The sequence below is a fragment of the Phyllostomus hastatus genome, unplaced genomic scaffold (genome assembly GCF_019186645.2).
Source record: "Phyllostomus hastatus isolate PE091 unplaced genomic scaffold, TTU_PhHast_1.1 phas_contig_34, whole genome shotgun sequence".
NCBI lineage: Eukaryota > Metazoa > Chordata > Mammalia > Chiroptera > Phyllostomidae > Phyllostomus > Phyllostomus hastatus.
The window spans coordinates 12,316,086-12,341,595 of NW_025333857.1; the positions used below are offsets into that span (position 1 = coordinate 12,316,086).

The 25,510-nt window shown below is 34.3% G+C and overlaps 1 protein-coding gene and 1 non-coding gene across 4 annotated transcripts in view; one reads left to right on the forward strand and one right to left on the reverse strand.

Annotated features, from left to right (window-relative positions):
- The window catches only part of DENND4C (DENN domain containing 4C), a 127,762-nt gene that overhangs the window by 37,597 nt on the left and 64,655 nt on the right, over positions 1-25,510 (reverse strand). For 2 of the 3 annotated variants that reach the window (XM_045840126.1, XM_045840125.1), the window contains exons 11-20: positions 23,668-23,768; positions 23,135-23,353; positions 17,760-17,905; positions 16,533-16,568; positions 16,313-16,443; positions 14,019-14,151; positions 11,572-11,778; positions 2,437-2,565; positions 2,111-2,255; positions 1,700-1,846 (exon numbers count right to left, since the gene is read on the reverse strand). In XM_045840126.1, coding sequence (XP_045696082.1) covers positions 1,700-1,846; positions 2,111-2,255; positions 2,437-2,565; positions 11,572-11,778; positions 14,019-14,151; positions 16,313-16,443; positions 16,533-16,568; positions 17,760-17,905; positions 23,135-23,353; positions 23,668-23,768 — 1,394 coding nt within the window. The remainder of the gene's footprint in view (positions 1-1,699; positions 1,847-2,110; positions 2,256-2,436; positions 2,566-11,571; positions 11,779-14,018; positions 14,152-16,312; positions 16,444-16,532; positions 16,569-17,759; positions 17,906-23,134; positions 23,354-23,667; positions 23,769-25,510) is intronic. The other variant, XM_045840127.1, reaches the window with a different exon arrangement.
- On the forward strand, positions 5,428-5,533 carry LOC123820351. Its single transcript, XR_006785967.1, has one exon. It is a non-coding gene; the product is annotated as a U6 spliceosomal RNA (small nuclear RNA).

Consider the following 25,510-nt stretch of genomic DNA (forward strand, 5'->3'; position numbering starts at 1 on the left):
CAGAAACTCCATAGAGATATATAATCCCTGTAAATTCAGTACTAGGGCTTTGGCCATTTGAAATGCAACTGAAAAGATGTATGTGGAAAAAGGATCTGAAGTTTCTTCCCCAACTACTAGAATCTTTATGCCAATTACCCAGGATTACTAGATCCCTTTTTTTCTATTAAAGAGACAAGTTTAACAATCTAGAGGGATAGGGAGGGTATTTATTATTATTATTATTATTATTATTATTATTATTCCTGGTAAAATGGTTTCACACCACAAAATTATTTTCCTGGTATTTCATAAGTGAAATCCAAAGCATTTCTAAGTATTAGAAAAAATACAGGGGGAAATAAAATAAGGTGTCTTTAATATGAAAGTGTAATAAGAATTCCTACTTGATAAAAGAAGGGAAATTCACAATCAGGATTGTAACTTAGCCTTATGTTGACTTTCAATGATTTACACATGCTTCTGTAATTATGGGAGTAGTTTTTATTATAAGAATTTAGATCAGTTTTAGCAAGCAAAGACCACCTCAACTGCTAGAACACTGAAATCTTTAATGTTTATAAAACTATTGGACACAATAGTGCTATAAACAAATCTCAAAATGAGAATTACAGTAAGGTATAAATAGTATAGTTTCAAATAAGTTAACAAACATGCTTGCAAACTGATCATCAAATGTTAATTGAATTTTTCAGTAGCACATATATAATTACGATTATCTGAAGGAGAAAAAGCCAAGAAAACTAAAATTGTTTTCCACTGGTAACAAGACTTAAAATACAACAAAAGGTCTCTTCTCCCCCACCCTTGCACGTCAGCAAAATTTAACCTGATAAATGGGAAATTACCTGAAGTGGTTAACATTCAAGGGCAGAATTAATGCACACGTGTATCCATAGCTTCACGTCATACAAGTCTGTCTGTACCCCCACACCATGACAGCCAAGGACAAATGCAGCACCAAGCAACAGCACAGAGCAAGAAGCAGAGCAACAAAGAGCAGAGAAAAGGAAACTTCAGTCATTGAGACAAGTTCATCAGATGAAGCACAGGAACTAGACTCCGAATTCTTTTTAAAGAACAGCCTGAGATATTAACAACAAAAAAGAAAAACAAACAAGAAGAAGAATGTGCAACACATATATCTACTCAATGTGCTCCTTTTAATTATGCTTCATTCTACCTTCAGAGGACAGAGGTCATGTCCATAGCTTTGTATGTAAAAGTTGCTTCAGTAGTTTCTCAGATTTTTTAAAGTGTCATTTAAGGTAATGACTATGCAAAAAGAATACTTTTTCTCATGGTGTGTAACTTATTTTCTTACCTCTTTCATATACACAATCTCAAATCCTTAATAAATATTTCCCATTTAATGAAAGAGAAAAGATTTACAAGTTGTGTCAGTAATATTCAAGTTCCTCATCCCACATTTCCTAACAACGATATCATATATTTTCACAAATGAATGATGAATAAATATGAAGTTCCATGCTAGAGCCTTCTGCACAGCACTCCAAAGTTAACTACAGGAAATAAAGAGAAGTGAGCAGCAATTGAAGGTATAATTTCTTCCTTTACTTATATATAGTATTTTTAAAGTACTCATATTGCACAAAGTCGAGAGGGATGTAAAAACTTTTTTAAAAAGGAAAGACTTAATGTGAGAAAATGAAGGGTTAGTAAAATCCAGATTTAGTACCTGTGCTAGAGTGATTATCAATGGAGTCAAGCCTGATTAAATCTCTGACGAAGACTGTGTGCTCCCCATTGTTAGCATCATTAGAACTATCCACACTACCGTGGCTCACCGTGTCCCCATCACTTCCACCTGTGGCATTCTGAGGAGCTAAAGATAAGGACAACAGTAGTTCAATAATTCATGCACTGATAATCTATAAAAGCAAACATCAGTGACCCACAGTTTATTTAAAGTTGTAGAATACTTTCTAAATATTTTGAGTGTGAAATTTTGGACTAAGGTATAACTGTCTTTAGCTGTATTTAAACATATCAACCAGAATTTAAGTTTTCTACTTCATGTCATTTAAATTCATATACCTATAAAGTTTATGGTTCAGCAAGAAAGTGTCTTTCCAATCACATGTATTACCTGATATTGAGGAGACCTGTGACTTCTGCATGGTCTTTTTAAGCGGCTGTCTAAATTGTGCCAAGCCATGGACCACATTCCGTACCTTCGTCCATAAGAAGATACCACTGCGGGTACTGCTAGGCCATGGGCTCTCCAAAACTACCTAAGGTAAAATAAAGGAAAAAGTAATGATTAGTACAAATGTTTGATTTTTAAAAATACACATGAATATATTTATATAATACATATATAAAGATTATAACACAAAACCTCTAAAAGAAGGTATAAAAAAATTAATCAATCTTAATAAGCAGCACATAATGCCCAATGTCAATCCTACTTACCTTATTATAATAACCATAAGTAATAGCATTTGGCTTTATGTTAGCAGTTTTCATTTCAAATAAGACTCTCACAGCTAAAACAGGATGACCCCAAAGTCCACAAAGCTGCATTACTACTCGATAGCATACCTAACAAAAAAATGACATCAAAGTATTAGCATATAGTCCATCTGTGACTTGTAGAGATTTTCTTTTTAAAATTATTTTATTAACTATGTTATTACAGTTGTCTCAATTTTTCCGTTTGTCTCCCTCCACCCAGCACCCCCACTCCCTCAGGCAATATCCCTACCACTGTTCATATCTATGTCATTCGTATAAGTTCTTTGGCTAATCGGTTTCCTAATTCGGTACTTTACACACCCATGGCTATTCGGTAATTACCTACTTGTACTTCTTAATCCCTTCACCTCTTCACCTATTTCCTCACACCCTCCTCCCATCTGGCAACCATCAAAATGCTCTCCCCATTCATAATTGTCTCTGTTCTTCTTGTTAGCTTAGTTTTTTTTTTAGTTCAGTTATTGAATTCTACAATTGAATTCAGTTGTAGGTATGTATTTTTGCCATTTTATTATTCATAGCTTAGACTTTTTTCTTAAAAAAGTCCCTTAAACATTTCATATAATAATGATTTGGTGAAGATTTACTTCTTTAGTTTTTTTCTTGTCTGGAAAGCTCCTTAGCTGTCCTTTCATTCCAAATGATAGCTTTGCTGGGTAAGGCAATCTTGGCTGTCAATCTTCCCTGCTTTTCATGACTTTGAATATTTCTTGTCAGTACCTTCTAGCCTGAAAAGTTTGTTTTGAAAAATCAGCTGAGAGTCTTATGGGAACTCTCATGTAGGTCTGTTTTTCTTTTGCCACTGTTAAGATTCTCTCTTATCTTTAACCTTTGGCATTTTAATTTTGATGTGTCTTGGTGTGGTCCTCTTTGCATCCATCTTGTTTGGGACACTCTGTCATTCCTGCACTTGTATCCTATTTCCTTCACCAAATTAGGAAAGTTTTATTTCATTATTTTTTCAAATAAATTTCCATTTTCTTGCTCTTTCTCTTCTCCTTCTGGCATCCCTGATGCGAATGTCGAAATGCTTGAAGTTGTCCAAGAGGCTGCTTAAACTTATCCTCATATTTTTTGGATTCTTTTTCCTTCTTGTTTTTCTTATTGATTGTTTTTTGCTTCCTTATGTTCCATATCATTGATTTGATTCTTGGCTTCATTCACTCTAATGCTGTTTCCTTGTAAATTGTTCTTCAATTAGTGTATCCTTTGTTTATGACTGGATCTTTTTTATGCTGTTGAGATCATTAACTTCCTTCAGTTTTCTTGTAACCAGTTTTAAACTTTGCATCTGATAGATTGCTTGTCTCCATTTTGTTTAGCTCCTTTTTTGAGGTATGCCCAAATGGTCTGAGTACACCCTCTTTCATTGCTGTTGGCAGACCAATGGGAAGGATTTACCCAGGCAAGTTAGCTGCAGTGACGGGGTGTGACCACTGACCACCAACCTCTGCCCTCCATGGAGGATCAACTGTCAGAGCAGGGTAGTGTTACTCTGACGTGGTCTGTAGCTGTTCACTGGGTGCACAGGCTTTGGGGTTTCCTGGGTGGTACAGGCCAAGGTCAGCTCCCACCTGTGTTTTGCCTGGGGCCAACCTGCATGAGCTATAAAGAAATCTGAGATGGCTGCTACTTGTGCTGGGCTTGGAGGTTCTCAGCACCAAGCTGGGAATCTAGACTGGCTGCTGTTAGTGCTGGGCCTAGGGCCACTTAGCAAGAGGTATGGGAGCTGGGGGTTTGCTGAGGCTGGCTGTTGCTGTTTGGTACGATTTAGGAAATTGTGAAACATGAACCAAGACCAGCTGTTTATAAGGAAAAGTCACAGCTAACAGTTTGGGTGGGCCCATAAATTGGATGGATCAGAGTCTCAGGGGATTTCCAGGGCAAGGCAAAGTGTTAGCCAGGTTAATGTGGTCTCAGATATGGCAACAGTCTGCTGGCTCTGTGGCTCAAAGAGTTTTCCACTGACAATCCCTACTGGTTTTTGCAGCCAGAAGTTATGTGCTTATCTTCCTGGCACTGGAACCCTGGGCTAAGGGTTGGGGCTCCTCACTACAGAGATATCTCTTCTGAATTTTTATCCACCACACACAGATGTGGGACCAGACTGTCCAACCTCTCCGCTCCTCCTACTGGTACGGATGTAAGCAGTTTCTTTAATTCCATAATTGTCAGACTTCCATTCAACTCAACAATTTCTGATGGTTCTGAGTGATGGTTGTCCCATATTTTAGTTGTAATTGTGATGTGGTTGTGTGAAGAGGCAAGCCATGTTTACAATATAAAGCCATTTTGACCAGAAGTCTTGTAGAGATTTTTAAATAATTTACCTAGTCCTTCTCAAAGTTATTAAGCACTATTTTTTCTTTCTTGTGGTTCCAGAGTCTTGTTAAATTATTTGTAAAACCTACTCATTAATGTAAGTACCAGCATTATTAACTATTGCATGTAGCAGTTTGCCATTTGTTTCAATAACTAAATTTACATAAAGAGAATGACTATTATTATCCATAACTTGAGAAATTCATTTGTAAAATCAAGCATGATTAAAATAGCTCTCTCCTAAATCATGTTTTATATTCTGTATCAAAGGAATTACAGAATTTTCCAGGATCCTATATAGCAAAAAAATTTGTAAACCCATCCCTTTTAAAAGTATGTTAAAAATGGTAAAAACACTGTAATATAATTAACAAAAGCTTTTCTGACATGCATTTATAAAGGGAAGCTAGATTTGATCATAAGAGGACAAGTCAACTGGGCACTCCTAAAAGTTAAAATCTTACATATTAGGTGATGGAAGAAAACTTGAAGAATGAAACAGAAATTTCAATGATGTCTGGCTAAGAGGTGAGCCAGTTTATAGAAATAGTAAAAGTATAGCCACAGACTTATTTATAATATATAGTTTATTCTGAGAATAAGGACTGCTTGCTTCAAGGAGCACTTAAGTAGTATTAAAAAGATATGGAGAAGATCAGCATGGCCCCTGTATGAGGATAACATGCAAATTCATGAGGCAAATAAGGAAATATGCATATAAAAGATAGTCTTGTTGGCACTCATATAATATGTTCTGCTTGTGTCAGAGTTACTTAACAACTGTATAATACAGCCAAGCTGCTCTTTCTACTAAAGGGTAAAGTGTAAAGATATGAGGAAGCAACTTACATTCAAGGGAACAGAAGAAATGAAATGTGAAAGATCTGAAGGGGCAGAGGATCATAAAGATGAATATTATGAAGCTAGAAATGCAGAGTATAATTTAGGAGGAGGAGGAGGATCAGAAACTGTTAGAGGACCTCTACAATGGACCAGGTTAAAGATATTTTATGAAACTACATAAATTAAGAACAACCGAAAGAACTAGATAAGATGTATGAAGAAAAATGTGAGACAAGAGGGTACTTCAAATATCTGAAGAGCTGTCACATAAAAGAGGGAGTAAACAGTTTGTGCAACTCCAAAAAGCAATAGGGAGGTAGAACTCAGCTCATCACAAAACACATACACTTTATAACAATAACAGCCAATTCAAACATAAGCAAGATCTCAAGCTACAAACTTTCTAGAGCATCTCAGTTTAAGGTTGAAATTATACTAAAATATCTTAAAGTCCTATTCAACTGTAAGAAAATCACTTTCTACATCAAATTGGGATTAATATGAATTTTCTAAAATGACTCTAGATGATGAATTTATTATGAAGATTGCAGAGTGTTCCCCCAACCTTCCAGATTTACTTGTGTAAGAGCCAGGAACCAAAATATATAGTAATAACACCAGGGATATATTTTCCAATTTCAATATTGTGTTGCTGACAACATGATTTCTTTTGGATGTGTGGTAGATTAAAAATGGTGACCAACTCTGCTACACCTCATACTGAAAGGTCTATGTCCTTTTTTTGAACTGAGGGGGAAGGGCTTAATTCTACTGCATGACTAACAGAATTCAGCTGAAGTGACACTGCACCAGTTTCCAGGCTTCAGACTTAAGCAACTGCCAGTTTCTACAATACCTCCTCTTTCTTGAAACAAAAGCCCTTGGAGCTGTAAGCTGTATGGAAAAAAAAACACAAATACCACATTGAGAGGTCCTAAGACTATATGGAGGGAGAGGGTCCCACCTGAGCCCAGCCTTGCAGTCAACCTTGCCAAGGTACCTGCCCGGCCTTTCAGTTAAGCTATCTTGGACTCTCCAGATGAGATCAGGGAGCAATTGGTTATAATACGTGATTCCAGTTAATGAAAAGTGGGGCAGAAAAATCAACCAGGATCTTTCCTAGATTCTCAGCAAATAATAAGACAATACAATAGCTGTATTAAGCCACAAAGTTCTAGGGTGGTTTGTTATTCAACAATAGCTGTTAGACTGATGAAACACTATAAAAATAACCATGACACAAATATTTCATTATCATTAAAATTTAAGTAAACGGTATTAAAAAACAAAATGCATTATGCATTATAATTTCAATTCAGACTAGGTGGCATATGCTATTTCAAGGTCTTCCAAATTTTTATTTTTTAAAAATTTCTTTAAAAGATTTTTTAAAGCATATCTTCTTGATTATGCTATTACAGTCGTGCCATCTTTTTCTCCCTTTTATTCCCCTCTGCCCTGCAACACCCTTCCACAAGCATTCACCCCCCTTAGTTCATGTCCATGGATTGTACATATAAATTCTCTGCCTTTCTATTTCCTATACTATTCTTAACTTCCCTTGTCTATTTTTTATGTGTCTTTTACTTTTTTTTCCTTAAAAAGAGGGAGAGAAACATCAATGTGTGAGACATACTCATTCAGTTGCGTCTCACACGCCCCCAAACTGGAACCTGGCTGGCAACCCACACATGTGCCCTAACTGGGAATGCAACCGGCAACATTTGGTTCGTAAGCTGGTGCCTCAATCCACTGAGCTACATCAGCCAGGGCCTTTTAGCAAAAACAAAACAAAACAAAACAAAACAAAACAAAACAAAACAAAAAAACAGTATTTCATTGATTATGCTATTATAGTTGTCACATTTTTTTCTTTCCTCTATTCCCCTCCACCCTGCAATACCCCTGTTAGTTCATGTCCACGGGTCATATATATAAGTTCTTTGGCTTCTCCATTTCCTATGCTATTCTTGACCTCTCTCTGTTATTTCGTACCTACCATTTATGTTTCTTATTCCCTGTACCTTTCCCCCCATTCTCCCTCTTCCCGCTCCTTGCTGATAACCCTCCAAGTGACCTCCATTTCTGTGATTCTGTTCCTGTTCCAGTTGTTTGCTTAGTTTGTTCTTGTTTTTGTATTTTTTTAGGTTCAGTTGTTGATAGTTGTGTTTGTTGTCATTTTACCGTTCACAGTTTTGATCATCTACTTTTTCTTAGATAAGTCCCTTTAACATTTCATGTAATAAGGTCTTGGTGTTGATGACCTCCTTTAACTTGACCTTATCTGGGAAGCACTTTATCTGCCCTTCCATACTCAATGATTGCTTTGCTGGATAGAGTAATCTTGGATGTAGGTCTTTGCCTTTCATAACTTTGAGTACTTCTTTCTAGCCCCTTCCTGCCTGCAAGGTTTCTTTTGAGAAATCAGTTGGTAGTCTTCTGGGAACTCCTTTGTACGTAACTGTCTCCTTTTCTCTTGCTGCTTTTAAGTGTTTCTCCTTTTCTTTCATCTTGGGTAATGTAATTATGATGTGCCTTGGTGTGTGCTTCCTTGGGTTTAACTTCTTTGAGACTCTCTGAGCTTCCTGGACTTCCTGGAAGTCTATTTCTTTTGCCAGATTAGGGAAGTTCTTCATTATTTTTTCAAGTAAGTTTTCAATTTCTTGCTCTCATTCTTCTCCTTCTGGCACCCCTATGATTCAGATGTTGGAATGTTTCAAGTTTTCCCAGGTTCCTAAGCCTCTCCTCATTTTTTAAAATTATTCTTTCTTCATTCTGTTTTGGCTGAATGTTTACTTTTTCCTTCTGCTCAAAATTGTTGATTTGAGCCCCAGTTTCCTCTCCTTCACTGTTGCTTCCCTGTATATTTTTCTTTATTTCACTTTACATAGCCTTCACTTTTTCCTGTTTTGCAACCATACTCAACCATTTCTGTGAGCATCCTGATTACCAGTGTTTTGAAGTTGGCTATCTCTTCATCGTTTAGTTCTATTTTTAGAGTTTTGATCTGTTCTTTCATTGGGGCCATATTCCTCTGTCTTGATGCAGCTGTTACATTGTAAGGGGTGGAGCCTTAGGTATTCGCCAGGGCAGGGCAATCCATGGCACTGCACTGTGGTGCTATATGTGATAAAAAGGTGAGAGAGGGAACAATGCTGCTTGCTTGGCATTCATCCAGCTTTCAATCAGTTCCCCCACTACCCACAAGTAAATTGAGACCCTCTGGTACTGATTCCCAGGTGGGTGGGTTTGTGTATGTTCTAGGACACTGTAGGTCTCTCCAATGAACTCTCCTGTGAGGCTGGGAGTTTCTCCCACCTCAGCAATTCCCACAGATTTTTTACAGCCAGAGGTTTTGTGTTTTCAGTTGCCCATATTGGGGTCCTGTGTTGTGCAGTCTGTCTCAAACCCTAGTTATCTCTCCCAGTTTATCTGCACACAAATGTGGGACCGCCCCATCCTCTAGCTGCTGTAAGTCTTCTCTGCCCCAGCTGCCCATCTCTGCCAGTCTGAATGAATGTTTCTTAACTCCTTAGTTTTTGGACTTCCATACAGTTTGACTTTCTGGCAGTTCTGGTTATATTTTTGTTTTAAAATTTGTTGTTGTCCTTCTGGTTGTGCAAGGAAGCAAAGTGTATCTACCTACACCTCCATCTTGGCTGGAAGTTCCAAAGTTTTATTTTAAATTCTGGCTTATTACAACTTTTACAAACATAAAATATAGAATACAAAGCTGTCAAATTAAAATATTAAGCATATAAAGGAAACATGAAATATGGACCTGAATATGAAAACCACTTACTTTATGGATGACTTATGTGTGTGTCAATTCGTCTAAGCCTCAAATATTTTTCTTTTTAAAATGTAGCTAATAAATGAACTACCTCACAGAGTTGCTAGGAATACCATAGGAAATAATGTACATAATGTTCTATTCTATGTATAATCAATAAACAAATAAAGTGCACCAAATATACCTAGGAAAGATGATTCTTAAATATTAAACAAACATTTCTTTCTTCCAGTAGTAGAAATGCAATTACTTTAGCACACTACAAATCTCAAGTTGTTAGACGTAGAAATAAAAGAAATTAACCTTGAATTTTTAAATCTTTTATCATGGTGTTTATTGGAGAAATCATCAGAAAAAGTTTCTTATCTTACTAGTTCTAACTGCTGCATGTTAGAAAACAAGAGAATATAATTATTTGTAGCAGAGACTACCTTAGAACTTTATTATCTCTGGAGGAAAGTAATTTTCAGGCAATTTGTGGTATGTCTCTTGAACTTACAACTTATCTAAGAAATAAATAAGTATTGTGCTTTCAATTTAGAGTACAGTAACATAATCAACATTTGCTCTCTCTTACAGCATACTCTAAGACACTTTATAAAAACTATCAGGATAATTTTTTAGCACACTAAAATGGATGAGGTACAAAGCACTGACTCTGATTAAGTACAGTAATACCTTGGTACTTATAGGCTCTGGAACCCATCAAACCTTGTACTCAGCACATTTTGACAAGAAAAGAGTATTTCAGCACTTGCACTTGCTCGGGACACCTCACAATTGCTAGAACTTGTATGAGTCATGACACCACCCCTCAAGAAAAAATGCTTCATTGTTTGGTACTAGTCTGTTTTGACACTCATCACAAATTCTAGAATGAATTAATGATGAGTACCGAGGTATCACTATACTTTTAATTTTGAAATAGTTTTATAAACATCAGATGAGAGAAAATGTAATCAAATATGAGAATGAATATTAGTACTTGTTTTATATCTTATTTTCAAAGCTTTTAGAATATACAGATAATACTTAAAGAAAAAATGAGTTTTAGTGTACCCATAATTTATTACCAAATTATTTTGTAAATGCTGTAGTAATTTCAGATCTTTTTTAAAGAATAAAGTTAGTTATTGCTGAAGCCTATAATGTGCTCTTTTCAATATCATTTCTGTTCTATTCCTGTGTTCTCTCCTTCCCAGACATCATTACTCTAAATTTTTATTTCAACTTCATTTTAATTCTAATCTGATTCTACTTATCATTTATAATTATTTTAACACTAAAAATAATTTCAAAGAGACAGACTAAATAAGTGACTCAGTTTCTTTAATCCTATCGCTATCTCTTGGGATGGTTCTGAGTCTTAATAGAGGTAAGGTAAAACATTTACCACATCATTCACTCAGTGCTTACTATCTATAACCTAGGTACTATCTTAGGCATAGTACATTAACTGACTTAACCCTCAAGCTTATGAGGAAAGTACTATTATTATGTACATCAGTAGGGCAATTTTGTCCTCCAGGGGTCACATGGCAATGTCTGGAGACAGTTTTGATTGCCATGGAAGTGGGTCTGCTACTGGCATCTAGTGGGTAGAGGCCAATGATGCTGCTAAACATCCAGCCATGTGCAGGACAGGCTTGGAGAGGCCCCCATAATAAAAATTATGTGGGCCAAAATGTGAGTAGTGCCAACATTGAGAAACTGGATTCTACACTTCAGATTTAAAATCTGAAAAACAGTTTGGTTTTATAAATCACCTAGACATAGGTCCTATGTGGAAAGCCACTTACTAAAATCCTATTCCCTATTTACTTCCTAACAAAGTTTTATCAAGAATAAAATAAAATCAATGTTATTTTCTACTTAACAAGGGCAAACAATCTGGTCTACGTAAGAAGTCTCAGCTTCATTCCACAGTAGTAATCTTTAAAATAAATGTATTTAAAAATAAAAAATAAGAACTAGCTCTATGTAACAAGGTGTTTTTACTTTTTCTGCTTAATGGAAATTCTTGAGGACACTTTGAAGCAATTGAGATATAAATTCTCTTAAAAAACACAAAAATAAAATTTATCTCAGTGACATTCTCAATGTGTTATACTTGCCTCATCTAGTGGATCCACATCTGTTTTCCTCATCTTAATAAGTGTATCATATGCATGCTGAAGTGCTCTGACCTTAGGATGAGAAACTCTAACATAGGCTGGGAGACAAATAAACCATAAACTGTAACAATGACTGAAGAGGCACTTGGCCCATTGAGGTGGATTTGCATAACATCTCTTCGCCAACTTATGAGCTGTTTTTATCTCCTAGAAAGAGAATAAATAAAACATGGTATTTACAAAAATTCATTAGGATAGGGAAAGTGAAAAGGGAAGGAGAGAAAAGAGTTTAATGTAAAATTTGACTCTAAAGTCAAGCATTTCATAGTTTTACTTTTATGTGTGGCTTCCTACTTAGTGCCACATGGTTCTTGCACATTCACCTACAGAAGTACTTTATATTGTACTGTAGCAAGCATGCATCTCCTAATAAACAAGAAATCCCTTCAAAGCAGAGATCATTCATATTTGTATAATATAATGACTAATTAGATGCCCTTCAAATAGAAGGCACTGATATGTCTGATGGATGAAAGGGATTTAACCATTTACAACTTACGAGTTCTTCAATGTCATTCTTAAAAAATGAGTCTCCTCACACTTTTCCCTGCTAAAAAGTTAAGATGCCTTGGCTATTTCCTGCCAAGATTTTCATTTTACCATCCCTTACTACAGTCTGTGTTAATTCCTTCCTTCACTGACTGATTACATAAAGGGACCTATTCCTTTGAAGACACATAGTCTGAAAAGATCATAGACCTTCCTACCTAATCATTTAATAGTCATGATTTCAACTTCTGATTTTCATTCTGATTTAGGTGGAAGAGAATAGGTATCAAAATCACCAGCTGAGCTTTATCAAACTATAGATACTCCCAGAAATTAAAGAGCCTTCCAGATATGTTAAACTGCTATTGTGTGCTTTGCACAAAAGATCCCTCTACTGGGATATGTTCTAAATAAAAATATCCTGGTGAATTAATTTTGTGATCTATTTTTATGAGACTTGAGGATACATATGAAAATACAGTTCCTTTCCTTTTCCAGCTAGCTTGGGAAAAAATGGTGATGAAAATGAGATTTAAATACTTAGTAACAAAATTCTCCCCTTAAAAAAACTTGCCTTTAGTAAGCTATCAAGGATAAGAAAAATTATCTTCAGACAACACTGAGAGAAATGTGTACTGTATGCAATTAAGGAACACCTTGGGTTACCTACCTCTCAGATTTGGGAGAGGTACATGAATTGGTAAAATCTGAACTGAGAATTTCATTCTGAAATTTTCTATGGTTTGTAGACCCCCAAAATGTCAGTATATAGCTAAAAGATGTTTAATTTTAACTCACACCTAACTATAGCTTAATTCTTTACACTTAAATCAGGTGTGGTATTAAAGCTAGATGTCTAGGTGGTCCTAAATAACTCATTTGAACTCTCTTTAGAATTCAGTTTTCAGTATAAAGTACATTTAAATTAATCACGAGGGAAATGTAAATCAAAATCACAATGAGATACCTACCACTTCACACCCATTAGGATGCTATAATAAAAAAGATAATAACAAGAACTGACAAGGGTATAGTGAACCTGGAACACTCATAAACTGCTGGTAGGAAATACAAAATGGTGTAGCCACTCTGAAAAACAGTCTGACAGTTCTTCAAAAGGTTAAACAGAGTTACCATATGACACACCAATTCTACTTCTAGGTACACACCCAAGAGAAATGAAAACATACATCCACACAAACACTTGTACACAAATGTTCATAGCAGCACTACGAATAATGGCCAAGTAGGAACCACTCACATGTCCATGAATGGATAAACGTATAAATACAATGGAATATTATTCAGCAATAAAAATAAATGAAGTACTGATACATGTTATAACATTCATCAACCTTAAAAACATTATTATAAGTGAAAGAAGCCAGTCACAAAGGGCTATATGTTACACAATTCAATTTATATGAAATGCCCAGCATAGACAAAACTATAAAGACAGAAAACAGACTAGGGGTTGCCTAGGGCTATGGGAGGAAAAAACTGGGAGTTAATAGCTAAGGGGTGAAAGTTTTTATTAGGGATGACAAAAACGCTCTAAAGTTGATTGTGGTGGTGGTTGCACAACCTTGTGGATATATGAAAAGCCATTGACTATACTTTAAATAGGTGAATTGTATGTGTGTGAATTATATCTCAACAAAGTTATTTTTAAAGTATATTTGGTTCCCAAGGATTCTCCTAAAACATAAACATAAGCATGCAAAAACTTCAGCCTTGAAATTACAATATAAGTAGGGTTGCAAGAAATACAGTTCATCATCAACCATAGTGGATCTTCCAATGGTTACTGTCGGTGATAAATCTAAACTATGAGCTGCATATCACATATACATATTTTACACTTTAAATTAACATGTATTACATAAAGAATATCTGACCTGTTTAGTTCTCTTAGCCATGAGAGCTGGACTGTTTGTAATGCTATTCCCAGTAGGGTGTCTACTAAAACAAAGTTTCAACTCCTGTGGTCTGTCAAAAAGCTTAAGGTCCAGTCTTGGAAAGTATTTGTAACTAAAATAAAAAGCAAAAATAGAACTGCTGATTTAAAATACATTAACTCTTCATATTATTCCAGAATTTAGGTGAATATTTCTAAACCATAATAGTACCCAATATTATTCCCCAAAACCCTTATATAGAAAATTTTCTTTTCAAAAATGTAAGATGATAAAGTTATAAAATACATAAGCCACCTACACAAAAACTTTGGCTCCTCTCCACCCTATTTATTTTCAACCAATCCCTAGAAAACAGAAAACCCTGATATCTTACTTGATAGAGGAATTAACCCTTATGAGAGAAATCATGTGTTCAATGATAATTTATATTTAAAAATAATATTTGGCTGGTGTAGCTCAGTGGACTGAGCATGGGCTGTGAACCAAAAATAATATTTAGTATAATTTGTAATTTTGTTTTTCTTCATAAAAGTATTTTGCACTGATATCTAAAAGGAAATTTTTTCATAATATTTTTATTAAATGGGATATACAATTTAAGTAATTCTTTACTGCTAGACACTTTTAGGTTATTTCTGAATTTTTGCAATTAAATATCTTTGTACATGTATCTTTATGAATACTTTTGCTTAATTTCTTAGGATAATGCCTGATAACAGGGTTTGCTAATGCCCAATAACAAGGTTTTATAATCATACCAAATTATTTCCCCCAAAAAGCAATACTTGTAGCATACAATCTAACATACACTCTAGTAGCACAGCCTATCCTCAACATGATAGATTAAAAATGCTTCTGCCCTGACCAGTGTGGCTCAGTTGGTTGTGCGCTGTCCCACAAAGTAAAAGGTCACTGACTTGATTGCCAGTCAGGAAACATGCCTGGGTTGTGGGTTTGGTCCTGGTCGGGGCACATGAGAGAGGTAACAAATTGATGTTTCTTTTCCTCTCTTTCTCCCTCCCTTGCCCTCTCTCTAAAAACAAATAATAAATAAAATCTTTTTAAAAATGTCTCTACTCATCATTTTGGTCTGCATTCCTTTGAATACTAAAAAAACAATATATTTTCATATTATCAACTATTGGGAATTCTTCTTGGAAAATGCCTGGTTAGTTCCTTTGGCCAATTTTATTCTGGGCAATACTGCCTTTCCCTACTTATGTTGTTTGTCAATACCTGGATACCAATGATTAAGCCAAAGTAAAAAAGAATTCTATAGTTAATATGCAATCAAAATGGTACTTAATTAAGCCACTCAATCCCTATGGTATATATTCTTCATTCTTATGCAGTCCTTCTGAGATTATAAATTAATTCTATATTTCCATATTTTTAGAAGACAGTTACTTTATATTTCCTTTGCTACATATACTTTTATGAATACAGTCTAAGAAATAGCTGTGTATATACAAAGATATAGACAGCAAAGAACTACAAACAAATCCAGACGCGACTGGTAAAACAAATCACAATAAACACATGCAATGTAGTCACTCAAAATGATATGGCACAAAAATATTTTTTTAACGTGGACATATGTTTGGACCATTAAAGGCAAATACAGGTTACAAAGAATATGTACAGGATGAACTCGTATTTGTTTTAAGTAAATGCAAATTTATGCACAAAAAGACAGGAAAAATATACATACAATTGTTAACAGACTAAGTACTGGTGCTAAAATGATGTACTAATTTTCTTTTTTCTGTTGTTTAATTTTCTAAGTCTATTAAACTTTGTCCTATCACAATTACAACAACAGCAATCAAATACATTTGATTTCTCAAAAGATTCCTATCCAAATCCCATTCTTTACATTTATTTTAATAAAGAACGATTCCTGGCCCTCTACTTTTAAGTCTACTCTGAGACTTATTAAGCATGAGAACTTTAGTCTTTATATTAACAATGAAATCCCCAAAAGGGTGGGGGAACCTCACAAAAGAATATAAATTTTTTAAACATTAAAATATGGTTAAATGTTTAGGTGAATAATGACCAACATCTGGCTTATCTTCCAATAAGGTTGTCCAATTCTTAATTTACATTACCCAGTGATATTATAAAATAATTAATCTCTATTAGTTTCACTGAATAAATTTTGAAAATTACTTTCACAAATAATTAATATATGCATCTACTATCAATCAGACACAATCAAAATAAATTACTAAAGCTGTGCCCAAAGAGCTCCTTTAAAAAATTCCTGCTACCTGTACTTTGGTGACAGGTCCTTTCCATCATCAGGAGGTGGCTCTGGTGGCATTATGAATACAGTGTGCTCACTTTTTTGTGAATCATCTAGCTCTATCAACTTGGTATCATCTGTTGAATCACAATCAACCTGAAAATAATTAGTTTTTTTCCAGTTAATTTGTATATAAGCAAGACCTAATCCTGAAATTTCAAAACTTAATTTTAAGAAAAAAATACCTTATCTGTTTTCTCCATGCCTTTATCAGGAAACAACTAGAAAAGAAGAAAATAATTCTTAGTAGAAATGTCTACTGTGAATTTAATAGAGCTTACCTTAAACTCTTACATTAAAAAATATTCTTTTTTAAAAAAAACTGGGCAGATACAAAGCACTTCACAATATATTTTTGGGACCCTATACTATATTAGGCTAAAGTATAATACTTCTCTTATGGCTATTAAAATAGAAAACAATCTATTTTGATTAATATTTTCATGAATCCTTCAAAAGCAAAAGATGACTAATCACAATGGAAATCTAGCTTCTCAAATCAAAAATTTCATTATTAAACTACTGCATTAGTGATTGATATTATCTAAGCATCCTTCTAACTGGATGATAGTGTACTATTAATTTTATCAGTAAACTAATATGTTAAATAATTTCAATTGTATCCCTGAAGTTTGAGATCACACTAACAGAATGGGAGAAAAATTAATCAAGTTTTCTAAGGCACATGAATCATTAGGAGCCCATAAAAAAATACAATGTCATAATATTCTACCTTTTTCGGATGTAATCTTGAATTTTATACAATATATAGTTTGCATAAATAATCAGCCTCAAGATCCACGCAACAAAAATAAGAATTCTATTAAAATTTTCTTTAAAAATCTAAGTCAGTCATCAATTGACTGTTAGGAATCAACTTGAACTTCCTTCGGATGGGTGAGTAAAGCTTTAAATCTAACATATTTCCAAATATCTTCATTAGTACAAAAGAAATAAATTAGCAAAAGTATTTGGAAAACATTAAAACAAAAGAACACAAGACTCCATTAGCCATAAAACTAAACTTTTTAAATGAACTACTAAATCTTCTTACGTTATTCATATAAATTAAAAAATATAAGATTTAGGATGGTCAATGAAATGTTCTTAGCACTTAACAGTTACAAAAACAAAGCGAGAATCAAAGAGAAAAATTACCTATGTATGGTAGAAACTAGATACCACAAGGAAGATGACTCATATCAAGCCCAGAATTAGGCACTTGCATGTACATGTGAGCACACATGTACCCACAGCCATGAGCTTGTGTGTGCACACAGGCACACACACATACCCTATATTGTCTCCATCAGATCACTTGGGCTAATCATAATAATGATGATGATTATACGTATAAATAGTCAAACTATTAAAGTTTTTCCTTAACACTGATGTATAGGACAAACTTTTACCTTTTCTATGCAGTCATCAAAAAATGCGAATCCAGTATCTTTATCACTTACAAAACTACATTCTTCAATGAATCGAATAAAAATCTGTGTTTTGGATAAAAGGGTGTAGAATTTTGTATAGGCACGATCTCGACTTTTTAAAAATCCTAAAGAAAACAAAATTACAATTAAATTCAAATTTTAAAGTGGAACTAGATGTTATATTAAACATTATTTTAAACTTCTACATGACATTATATTGTAGTCTCTTTATATATATCACTATAGAAGCTTCTAGTAACCATAGCTCCTTCTGCCTGATTCAACCACAAAAATGCTTAACTTATACCATTAACCTTTTAACTGAAACCCGAATCTCTTATAAGAAACCTCTAGCTCTCAAATAGAAATTTCTGATATTCTGTATATTCTTGAGCAAGAGGTGTCAATGTCCTTCCTCTGCAATGCCACCAGACAATTATTTCTGTGTAGTCTTGTAAAAGTTTCTGTTCACTGAAAGTTCAAGCATCTGGCTATTTTACCCCTTCCCCTACCAGCTGCAGTCATCTACCGACCTTAGGGACACTCCCCATTCATTCAATGAAGATCAGGGAACCTACTTCAAAGTCTTCTCCTCTCCAGTTCCTACCATCATCATTCTGTAACACATACCAGTCACAAACCATCCAACACTTTCAATGATCTGAGGTCTATCCTACCTCAACCACCAACTTCTACACAAAGTCACATATACATTCTCTAGACCGTCCTTGCTATCATTAAAAATAGCTCTGGCTCTCAAATATGTAATTTACATGTTATTCTCTGACCATTACCTTTATCTATCTAGTTTGCTTACTGAAGAACACCTACCAAGGCTTTTTGTGTGTGTGGGGGGGGGGGGGGTGACAGAAGCTAGACTCGTTGAAATCTATAATCCAGTTACCCTTTTCCATTCTATCTAAGCCCTCCTGTTTTTAGCTCTCTACCTATCTAATACTGATTCCATTCCCATGCCCATCATTTCAATTACTTTCTTGTCAACACTGTCAATTCTTACGTTTTTTTGCCAAACCCACCTAGTATAACCTAGCCCTGGAGGAATACACTGCCTACTTTCTCTGGATGCAACAGTGTGACTGAGCACAAGTTAAACAAGAAAAAAGAAGTTCCACAATTAGGTGGATCAGAATCAGTACTGTACCTTCATCCCTGACCAGCAACCCTTTACCCGTGTTTTCACAGCTATTTCTGGTTTTTAAATGTTCTCCCCCCATGTTTTCTTCCCCCATCCCAGAATGATCATACCTTATATTACAGAGAAATGAAAACCATTAAATGAGAACTACCTTTATTATCTTACTACAAAATCTATGACTCTTTCTGCAGCTATCATTCCTTCCTTCCTTCTTTTTACAATGGACATGTCCAGTCCTCCTACCTAAGGCCAAGCCCACCACCTCAGCCTGGGATTCCAGCCCCTCAGTATTCTCAGAACAATTCTTCCTCTATTAGCTACTTATCAGCATACTAAAGCTCTCTCATTAAAAACAACAACAACAACAACAACAACAACAAAAAAAAGCCTTTCCTTAACAAATAATCAGATCTTCCTTTTCGGCTATTTTCCTTCTCAATAAAGAGTATGACCATCAACTTGGTTGTTAAAGACAAAAATCTCAAAGTTGCTCTAGACATTTCCCTCTATCTTACATCCTGTATTCAATCATTACGTTTTATCCAATCCACCTCCTAAAAATCACTCTTCTATTCATACTATCACCAGCTAATCCAGGTGACTTATACTGGTCACTTGAACCAGTGCATTAACCAACTTAATCAGTAGATCCACACTTTAGGAGCCGCTAGTTCAATATCTGCATTAGAAACTAAAGTCATTTAAAAATATAAATCTGATCCTATTACCTACTTAAATATCCTTCACTGGCTTCCAAGTACTCTTAGAATAAAGACTAAAGCCCTTCACTGGTTCTAAAATATCCTGTATGATCTGGCTCACATGCACCATTAGGAGCATGGTTTTTGAGCCACTTTTACCTCCAGCCTTTCTTTGACACTTCTGGCATTCCACATACTGTGGTCCTCATTCCATCCCAGTGAAATACTAGTTGAGAAAGACTAACATAAAATAGAAATAGATTTTTCTTGGCAAGTAGTAAAGAAAAGGTTTTTTTCCTTCTTCTAGTGGATATAGACAATTATCAGCAAAAACTACTGAAACAATTAAATGAAAAGCAGATGGGAAACGATAATGAATGAATGAGGCTGACAGTTAAACCCAGTGATATAATCTTAAGAGCACTAAAAATGGGACAGCCAGACATGTTATGTCCCTCAAAATAGGAAGTAGTGAGCACCAAGTATTTTGGCATTACTTGACAAGAAAATTGAACCCAAATCTAATCAAACTCTAGATCAGTATTGTTTAATTCAGTAACTACTACCCCCATGTGGCAATTTAGTTCTTGACATGTGGCTGGTCCAAAGTAAGAAATGGTATAACCATAAAATACATGCCGATTTCAAAGCCTTAATACAAAAAAAGGAATGTAAAATATTTCATTAAATTAAAAAAATCTGAATATGTGTTGAAATAATACTATTTTGGATATATTACATTGGAGAAAACACTATTAAAATGAAACAACATGGATGGATCTTGAGGGTATCATGCTAAGTGCATTAAGTCCAAAAGAAAAGGACAAGAACTGTGATTTCACTCACATGTGGAACATAAAACAAAAATCAACATATGAACAAACAAAACAAACTCATAGATATAGACAACAGAATGGTGGTTACTATAGGGGAAGAGGAATGGAAGGAGGACAAAGAGGGTAAAGGGGGTCAAGAATATGGTGATGAAAAAAGACTCAGTGGTGAGCACACAATGGAGTATACAGATGTTGAATTATAAAGCTGTACCCTGAAACTTTTATAATGTTATTAATCACTAATGTTACCCCAATACATTTAATTAAAATAAAATTTTTAAAAATAATTTTCCCTATTGCTTACTTCTGTTTTTAACTGTGACCACTAAAAATTCTAAATTACATATGTGGCTAACATTATATTTCTACTGGATGATTGGGTTTTGCTCCAACTACACATTTACAGGAATACAGATGATGGACGAAATGTAAATAACACCATAAGGATACAAGCAGCCAAAAGGACAGATAAGCTCAGAAAATTATAAATATAATTAACAAAACTTATGGATGAAATGATGTCCTATTTGGGATTTAGAGAGAAAGAGACCATTCAAGATAGCTGAAATACAAATAGCAGAATATTTATTGCTACTACTGCTTAAGTTGGAAGATAGCTATATGATTTGATATAGGTTTATGAAAGTATTCCCTAAGAAAAAGTTATCCCAAAATGAAGAGCTAATTCTTACTCATTTTTCAGGCCAAAGCTTAATTGTTACTTCTTCAGGGAAACTTTCCCTAACCTAGCACTCTCATTGTGACCAATACTTTCCTTTACAACACACTTAGTAAAATGTAAATAGTATTTGTGTTATTTTGTCTAATGTGTGTATTCCCCATTAAACCAAATGTCATCCTGTTACCAACAAAATCCTTAGGCCTCAGACACTAAAATTAAATATCTATCTTTCTCAATTCCATTAGTAATGCCTCCTGCCTACAGAGATGAATTAATGACCCACTACTGCTGATTAGAAAAACTCCATGTTCTTAGTCTGGCATCTAAAACTACCCTTAACACTACCCATAATCTGAGCTCTGATCTTATTTTCAGCCTCATCTTCTACAACACCTATTAAAACTGTTCACTTTGGTCAAATTGTACCATGAAATCTTCTTTTTCCCAAATGTGCTGTTATGGGCTGATTGTGTCCCCCCAAAATTCTCTTGAAGTTTTAACCCCTAGTATTTCAGAATGTGACTGTATTTGTAGATAGGTCTTTAGCAAAACAATTAAGTCAAAATGCGGTAGAGTGGACTCAAATCAAATGTGACTAGTATCCTTACAAAAAGGGGCAATTTGGACACAGAGAACAAAGACCATGTGAAGACATAGGGAGAAGACAACCATCCAGAAGCCAAGGAGAAAGGCCTTCCAGCTACCTTCTAGAATTGTGAGAAAATAAATTTCTGTTGGTTAAGCCACCCAATCTATGGTACTTTGTTAAGGCAAACCTTGCAAACAAACACACATACCTGTTCTTTGGTTTTTTGAGGTTTCTTCCATTTTGTTATTACCACTAATAATAAATAGCTGTTATCATGAATACTGAATATTATAAAGTAATTTTTGCTAGTTGTTCCACCTACATTTTTTCATTGAATCTTCACAATCATGCATGAAACTAGGTATTATCCCCATTTTATTAATGAGAATAAAGAATCCCAGAAATGTTTCATAAACAGCAAAGAAGAAATTCAAATTCAGATTTGCTTTTTAATGCCTACTGTTTTTAGAAAGGCTTTTCTGTTCATCTCCATTTATCTAAATTCTTCCAAGTCATGCTCTTCTTCCATAAAGTCTTCCAAAATATTGATTTGAAAGGATGTTTCTATTTTTCTGTATTTTTAGAGCTTCTCACTGAATTGTGTAAAATTTGTTTACTTGAGTACTTGCTTTACTTTAAAAAATTAGATTATTTTCCATTTAGTATCCCATAGATCTAGGTTTTATACTTCTTTATATCCCTAAATAATAATTAGTTGGACTTGGAAAGCAGTGGCTAAATATTTGAGAGATAAGTTATTCTGAAGCAGAAATTATAAAAGACAAAAGAATTACTGGGAGAATGCAGATTATTTTTAAAGTAACTGCTAGGTAAAAGTACAGAAATGTAATATAATTTTTATATAAATATTAATGAATCTGTAAAGTTGCTACTAAATATATAACAGTAGCTGAATAATAACAAAAAGCTTTAAAACTCCATAAATTAACAAACACAAAAAACATGAGTACAGTGTTTTCCCCTGGAAAAAATATATATTTTTTGAAAAATTTAAAAACCTGATGGCTTTATTCCAAAAACTAATTATTAGGGAATATTTTAAAGCAAAGTGTATATAAATCTAAAGTTTATGCAAAACTGAAGAAAACCTAAAACAAATCACATTCTAAGATAACTAAGTAGTATTGTATATATAAGCAATATCTTTGACTTTTAATAATTAAAGCCCTTTAGCTTTAGGTTTCCCAAGGAAAAAATGCAATATAAAAAAATGAGAGAAATTCTATTCATAGAGCCAGATTGCAAACAGACAGAAGTTCATTATATTTTAATATAAAGTTCTAAAAATTTAAAGAGAATATTTCTTGGTAGCAATACCAAAGTATTTTTCATATCTATACAAAGTGATTATATTTTTAATGCCACTCACCCTGTCGGTCAAATAATGAATCAGCAGCTGTGGCTTTATTTGAAGGAGCCTCTGTAATTGGTCTGAGGTATGTTCTATATCCTTTTAAAATGGATGCCATAAAGCGCAAAAATGCCTCTTGAATTTCCATCTCAAGTTGAGTCGTCTTTTTTTGCCAGGAGAAATCTGCTTCAATTGGAGTCATCTCAATTGCTGAACCTTCTTGAGTTTTTCGGTGAACTGACAAAATAAGAAAAAATGACATTGATATATAATGTAATATAAATAATGATTGAACAATTAAGGAAATTGTCAAAATAAAGCCTGTGACTTTCTGAAATTTCTCTCTCCATTAATGTAACGGAATCATTAGGAAGAGCTAAGAGAGATGATCAAGCAGACAGGCCACACACAACATACTTAAAAAGTTATGAACCATAATATTAACTTCTTATTATTGGAATTTTGTAATGAGACTCCTTTTAAGCAGAGCAAAACTGTGTTTAAATTTAAGAAGAATTTTCATCAAAATATTCCTTTTTCCTCACATTTACCTGAAGATAACTGGGGATACAATTTCTTCAAAGTGCTAAGCAGATTTTTGCATGGTTTTTTGGGAAGCTGCTTCCAGTTCATGTTCTTCTTTTCATCAGCTCTATAAAATAAAAGTATAACTAATAAAGTCTCTCATCTGTTTTTATGTCAAACTAAAAAAGTATATGGAAAAGATATCTTTACTGAAGCTACAACAAATGATATAGACAGTCTGAATAAGTTGTTTTCAAGGAACTTCTCTTTTCATTTCAATTATCTTGAGTCAAATTTAATCACTCATACTAACCCTTCAGCATAGATTTTCAATACTGGAGTTACAAATACAACACTGAAGTCTTGCCTCAAGAGTATTTTAGGATTATGATATTTAAAGTGTTGCCCTGACCAATATAGCTCAGTTGATTGAATGTCACCCCACAAAGCAAAAGGTTGCCGATTCAATTCCCGGTCAGGGCACATGCCTGGTTTGTGGGCCACTCCCTGGTTGGGGTGTGTGCAAGAGGCAACTGATCCATGTTTCTCTCACACATGGATGTTTCTTTCCTTCTCTTTCTCATTCCCTTCCACACTCTCTATAAATAAAAAAGTAAACTATTAAATAAAAGAGTGTCAAATTTAGACTTGAGATTTCAAATTTCCTATTAGAAGCAAATCTTAACAAGTATCAGAGAAACAGTGACATATAAAGCATGTTCTGTCCACAATTCAACAGATTCAGCATTTAAGAAAAAAACTCAGAACTTCGAAGAACAGTTTTAAATAATGTGCAAGTCAGATACAATTATTTTAATAGAAAGAAGAAACATTTAAAACTTCACAAAGATGAAAGCACTATGTACCAACCATGGACTGTGCTCTACATCAGGCTGATATCATTTATGAACATCAATGCAAGCATCTTAAATTCTTAAAAAATTTCATACATAAGTACATAAAAAACAAGGGCAAGATGATGTTTATTTCAGGAATGTCAATTGTTTACAACTAAATTACTTTATTTATTTACTTTTATTTTTTATCCTCACCTGGGGACATTTTTTTCATTGCTTTTTAAGAGCAAGGAGGAAGGAAGAGAAGAAAACATCAATGCAAGAGAGAAGCATTGATTGGTTGCCTCCTGTATGCACAAGGACCAGGGGTCGTACAGAGAGCCTATGCACAGAACTGGGGACTGAGAATTGTGAATGGGGGATGGAAGATCAAACCTGCAACCTAGGTATGTATCCTAACTGGGAATCAAACCCACAATCTTTTAGTTATGGGACAACATGCCAACCAACTGAGCCACACCAGCTACAGCACAACTAAATTACTTTATAATGTAATATACCCACAAAGATCAAAAAAGAAAAAGTTAATGTTCACCTCAACAGTTGTACAAAAGTGTTATAAAAATTCAACATTTATTTATATTTTTAAATAATCTTAATCTAGAAGTAAAGAGAAAGTTCCTTAATTTATTATTAAGCAATCAAGACCCTAGAATGGGGCTAGGAAACTTTTGGGTCAGATAGTAAATATTTCATGTTTTGAAAACCACAGTGCCTATGTCACATCTATTCAAATGTGCCACTAGCATGAAAGTATCCTTGGACCAAATGCAAACAAATGAGCATGCATGCCTATGTTCCAACAAAATTTTATTTATAAGCGCAGTACTTGGGCTGGATGTCAATTCTTGCCTTAAAGTAATAATCATAATTAGGGACAAGACAAGATACAGGCTATGACTGCTCCTATTCAACACTGCAGTAGGGTCTCAGCCAGAGAATTAAGACAAGAAATTTAAAATAAGAATTGTAGATAACATGACTGTTTATAGCCAGAAAGTTGAAGACAATC